This window comes from Neoarius graeffei, chromosome 1, assembly GCF_027579695.1.
Source record: "Neoarius graeffei isolate fNeoGra1 chromosome 1, fNeoGra1.pri, whole genome shotgun sequence".
Classification (NCBI taxonomy): Eukaryota; Metazoa; Chordata; class Actinopteri; order Siluriformes; family Ariidae; genus Neoarius; species Neoarius graeffei.
This window is the reverse complement of record NC_083569.1, coordinates 53058195-53064194: the sequence shown is the minus strand read 5'-3', so window position 1 is coordinate 53064194 and position 6000 is coordinate 53058195. Positions and strand designations below refer to the sequence as shown.

General features: G+C 41.1%; 1 protein-coding gene across 2 annotated transcripts in view; it reads left to right on the top strand.

Moving 5' to 3' along the window:
* Positions 1–3280: 3280 nt before the first annotated feature.
* Positions 3281–6000, top strand: part of dock11 (dedicator of cytokinesis 11) — a 219956-nt gene continuing 217236 nt past the window's right edge. For both annotated transcript variants that reach the window (XM_060934270.1, XM_060934261.1), the window contains exon 1: positions 3281–3521. In XM_060934270.1, coding sequence (XP_060790253.1) covers positions 3420–3521 — 102 coding nt within the window. In that variant the 5' untranslated portion in view covers positions 3281–3419. The remainder of the gene's footprint in view (positions 3522–6000) is intronic.

Below are 6000 nucleotides of genomic sequence, written 5' to 3'. Positions count from 1 at the left end.
GTCGCAGGCAAGCTGGAGCCTATCCCAGCTGACTACGGGCGAAAGGCGGGGTACACCCTGGACAAGTCACAAGGTCATCACAGGGCTGCACATAGACACAGACAACCATTCACACTCACATTCACACCTACGCTCAATTTAGAGTCACCAGTTAACCTAACCTGCATGTCTTTGGACTGTGGGGGAAACCGGAGCACCCGGAGGAAACCCATGCGGACACGGGGAGAGCATGCAAACTCCGCACAGAAAGGCCCTCGCCGGCCACGGGGCTCGAACCTGGACCTTCTTGCTGTGAGGCGACAGCGCTAACCACTACACCACCATGCTGCCTCTTATCTTATCTTATCTTATCTTATCTTATCTTATCTTATCTTAATGTATAAAGTCTTTATTGTCATTGTCACTTTTCCAAAGGTACAACGAAATTGAAGGTGCTGTTGACTCATTATGAGTTATAGAAAGAAAAAGGGGGGGAGAACAAATAAATAAAGTATAAAAATAAATAGTAAAGTATACAGAGTTGCACTGGTAAAATGGTATAAACAGAAATCTATTGTATGGTTCTATATGTACACGGATAGCACTGAAAATAGTATAAACAGAATTGTTTTGGTTCTGTATGTACACAGATTGCAAGAAAATACACACACACACACACACACACACACACACACACACACACACACACACGGCACAAATTGCACATTGGCCAATTAAGGCAATAAAGTTGATATTCTACGTTTCACCTCCGACCCTTGCCTATTACCTTTAAGTAATGAAGTCGGGTACTTTGTCCATCTCTGCACCCACCACACACACACACACACACCTTTTTTATTTTATTTATTTATTTTTAAATCAAGACAGGGGTATGTTTTGTCTAAGACCATCAAACGACTTCAGGTGATTTAAAATGCAGCGGCTAGGGTTCTCCCACGAACAAAAAGAACAGAGCACATTACTCCAATTCTAAGGTCCCTTCACTGGCTTCCAGTAAGCAACAGAATTGACTTTAAAGCATTGCTGCTGGTGTACAAATCTCTAAATGGTACAGGGCCCAATTACCTCTCTGATATGTTGCAGCGGCCGAACCCAATCAGATCTACCAGATCGCAGCAGCAAAATTTACTGGTAAAACCTGTCGTTAAAACAAAGTGTGGTGAAGCAGCTTTTAGCTACTATGCAGTACAGCTATGGAACCAACTGCCAGAGGACATTAAAAATGCTCCTGCTGTTGGCAGCTTCAAATCTAGGTTAAAGACCAAGCTGTTTTCAGATGCTTTCTGCTAACTGATAAAGATCATCTTTACATGTTTTAAACTTTACTTACACTACCGTTCAAAAGTTTGGGGTCACTTTGAAATTTCCTTATTTTTGAAAGAAAAGCACTGTTCTCATCTCATCATCTCTAGCCGCTTTAGAGCAATTCCAGCGTTATGGACGTGACACTTGAACTCAAAATGGCAACAAATGACCCAGTGCATGTTTTATTGTCTCCCAGTATTTAAACAGGTGTTGCATATTTTGAGGCTGTACCATACTGGAGAAGTGATAGAACAAGAACAATTCCCATAGTACATCTAGGGCATGCCAGAAAATGCCAATAAAAGATGCGTTATGGATGTGACAGAAAAAGTATCACTTTTCTTGGGTGACTGTACATTTTTATCAAACTCTGTGAAATTGTAAACCTAATGTCGAAATGGAGATATCCATTTGATAGAGGGGTCCAAGGTGAATATTAAAAAAATATTTGTTTAAAATATTTTGTATTTCATGCAGAGTTTCGGAAGGAAAAGTCAGCGTTATGGATGTGACGAAATTCTGTTATGGATGTGACGCGTCTGAAATAGACATGGCATATGTTTAGAAAATCAGCAATTTAACCACCATAACCCTTTGAAAAACTCTCTAAATATCAGCTAAAACTATCAAAGTTCTTAAATAATATTTAGGATGGCTATTGTTTTGCTGTTTTGTGGATTTTAGCATACATTTCTGTGGCTTGTGGCAATAATATAGAATTGTACATGATCAAAGTTGATTTTAGCTTGGGTTTTACATTATAAGAAAGAAAGACTGACAGTGACATATTAGGTTGGTTACAAATTGGTTCAACTTATTCACATCTGTAAAATACAGGCCTAGGTGATATCTCTGGGAGTGGTTTTGATGTATTACATGTTGCTTTATTTTTGCATGGTGAGGTTGACATTTACATGGAATTGCCCTTTATCCTGTTCTACAGGGTCGCAGGCAAGCTGGAGCCTATCCCAGCTGACTACGGGTGAAAGGCGGGGTACACCCTGGACAAGTCGCCAGGTCATCACAGGGCTGACACATAGACACAGACAACCATTCACACCTACGGTCAATTTAGAGTCACCAGTTAACCTAACCTGCATGTCTTTGGACTGTGGGTGAAACCGGAGCACCCGGAGGAAACCCACGCGGACACGGGGAGAACATGCAAACTCCACACAGAAAGGCCCTCGCCGGCCACGGGGCTCGAACCCGGACCTTCTTGCTGTGAGGCGACAGCGCTAACCACTACACCACCGTGCCGCCAAAAGCACTGTTCTTTTCAATGAAGATCGCTTTAAACTAATCAGAAATGCACTCTATACATTGCTAATGTGGTAAATGACTATTCTAGCTGCAAATGTGTGGTTTTTGGTGCAATATCTCCATAGGTGTATAGAGGCCCATTTCCAGCAACTCTCACTCCAGTGTTCTAATGGTACAATGTGTTTGCTCATTGCCTCAGAAGGCTAATGGAGGATTAGAAAACCCTTGTACAATCATGTTAGCACAGCTGAAAACAGTTGAGCTCTTTAGAGAAGCTATAAAACTGACCTTCCTTTGAGCAGATTGAGTTTCTGGAGCATCACATTTGTGGGGTCGATTAAATGCTCAAAATGGCCAGAAACATGTCTTGACTATATTTTCTATTCATTTTGGTGGTAAATAAAAGTGTGACTTTTCATGGAAAACACAAAATTGTCTGGGTGACCCCAAACTTTTGAACGGTAGTGTACACTACACTTTTACAGTCTTTGCATGTTTTAAACTTTACTTAACTTTTATTCTATTTTATTCTGCTGTTTTTTTTTTTACTGAACTTTATTTCTACTATTGTTTAATTCTTATTATTTTTTTCTCTCTTCTTCCTCTTTTATTTTATTTTTTATTGTTTACTGTTTTGCCTTTACCTCTGTAAAGCACATTGAACTGCCACTGTGAAATGAACTTGCCTTGCCTATCTGGCAACCCGTGTGTGGGCGGTCCAGCGCCGCTGTGCAGCTTACGTCTTCGGCCGCGCGACATCTGTCTGCCTTTACCACACCTGGATTTAAGGTAATGTCTCGGATTTCACAGGGAAAGCTGATGGAAGTGTTAAACGTATAAAATCCAAAAGCATGTCGGAAGTGCGGAAATTCACCAAGAGGCTGAGCAAACCCGGGACAGCGGCGGAACTCAGGCAGAGCGTGTCGGAGGCTGTCAAGACGTCAGTTGCTGTGGTTCGTATCCCCTAGTTTATATTTACTCTAACGGAACAGTGTGCGGTGAGTCTCATACATACAGAAATGCATATCGCAGTTATTTCCTCGTATAATATCAGACAAACCTGAAACAGTTTCCAGTTCTCCACCCGGCGGTTCCTCTGAACTGATGCTGCTGATGTCACACTGAACAAAAGCTCTTACTTGGTGTAAAGCATGATTTATGTGTTTCACTGCTTCAGATGCAGATGTTTTTTTTTTTTTTGGGGGGGGGGGTCATGTTTAACCTGAGTGACCCTTTTCTATTCCCCTGATCCAGTAATATAATAACTACACCACGACTCTGATGGACAGACCACATGGAGCATGGATTTCTCCTTTGTGTTCAGAAAAAAAAAGGGCCATGTGCTTATTCAGTCTCATTGTACTTCTTACTGTATTTGGGTTTATGTATGTCCTTGGGATACGATTGCTCGAATAATGTCCTGTAAGCTGTGTCCTTGTTCAGAGAGGATGAATGGACATGCACTCGGGCTGAAGCAGCAGGAAGGTGTGTGTGGAGTAAGATGTTGGCTGATAATGTTTCTGCAGGAAAAAAAAATGGCTGCAGTCTGTATACAAGTTTTGATTGGCTGCAGTCCGTCCTGTTTGGGAAGCAAACGGTCGTCAGGCGGTACTCTGTTGAGGATGTAATGGTGCTGAGACGATCCCTTCGTTCGAGGTTTGCAGTTGTGCTTTCTGTGCCTTCTTGCTTTTTTTTTTGACCTGCCATTGAATCAGTGCCAGTCCTCTTCACCGTCACTTCATCACCATTTTTGTTGTGACTTCACGCTGATCCTGCAGTAAGCCAGGTTGTCATGGTGTGTCTTGGGATTACAAAAGCAGCTCAGTTATGTCGGGTCTACGCCTGGTGTCAAGTGTCTCCAGCGTGTTGAGTTCAAAATGTAGCTGACTGATCATTTTGTTCAAATGAACATGGTTAATATAATTTGTAAACATTAACTAGCAAGATCTTTGTACCTTAATATATTATGCTTTCAGTTTGGAGCCATTTCTGGAACTGAAAAACATTTAGACCGACAGATTTAATTATACAGAGTGAAATGAAAACGAGTAGCACACGCACTTTAGGTTCAGAAGAAGGCCATGATGGGTTTAGGGTATCGTGTTTGTACATAGAGGCCAACAGCTGCCTTTTACATTCGTATTAATCTAAGTGAAAATTATCTGGAAAAGCAATTCGGACAGAGCTCAGTTTGGATATGTCACCATTCTTGTTGAAATTTCTGCAACAGAGATTTTTTTTTTTTAATAAACGTTGGTTATGAATATTTCAGCGTAGCCCCTTGCTGCGGATACGGAAGTAAGAACTTCAGCATAGCTAACCCAAACGCCAACGCCCTGCAACTACAAAGTGGTCTGTTGCTAGCTAACACTTCCTTTTCCCTCCTGTTTGTGGTTTGATGCTCTGTAGCTTGTCTATTATACTTTGCCTCTTTATGTTATACAGTAGCAATAAAAAGTGAAAGGTGTTGGAGTCGGGATGTCCACTTTGGCTAATCTCAGGCCAGTGTAAAGCTTTCTCCCATAGAGGATGAGTGGATGGTTTATAATGAAACAGTTCCTGTTCAGAATACAGTGATGAAAGTTTGTTTGGGGTAGAACCGAAAGGGTTCAACAGTGCAGCCAGAAGGTAGTAAGATGCTGTAATTCAACCAGTTGCTGGAAGCTTGGATTGTGGTTTTAGAACTCTCCATGCACATTTCCTGTCGTGTGTCAAGACACTGTTAAGCTTGCGGATATGCAGATGTTGCGAAGTGGCTATAAATTTGTTTAGTTGCTTTCAAGTGACATCCAGCTCCTTTTTATATTATTATATGATTCACATAGAAAATCAGCATGCACTGGTATGATATATCTATGAAGTGTTCCCCCTGGGTTTTGAAAAACATTCCACTTTTTTCCCCTGAAAAATCAGGTCAAATAAGTATTCTTCACTTTTTCTTCACTTAGTCTGTATTTTTTCTTAGTTACCAACATATCAAAGTGGATTTAATACAGATTTATACCAACCAAACTGCCACAATTCAAATATTTATACAGATACAGGCTTCTCCATTATGCATAAATTTTGGGCTCCGCTCCAGCCTGTAATAAGAAAGACCTGATTTTGAGCGCCCTGTGCACCATCAAGCTAAAATAAACCTCTTTAGTTTGAGCTTACTTCAGCTTATTTTAGCATGGGATTATTCAAAAGAGATATTAAGACTCTCTTTATTTCAATAGAAAACATGATTTACAGTTGAACAGAGTCAAGAAGAATCTTGGACCAACCAACAGTAAGGGAATCCGAATTTTCCGTCGATTTGTGAACCAACACAGAATGACACCGCGTTTTTCATCATCCGTAAATTAGTCCAGGGCCGTTTCTGTTCCAGCTCCTGAAAAGACCATGGGCTCAGTCAGGTTTTCCTGGGACTTGTAGTTTGTAAGGAAG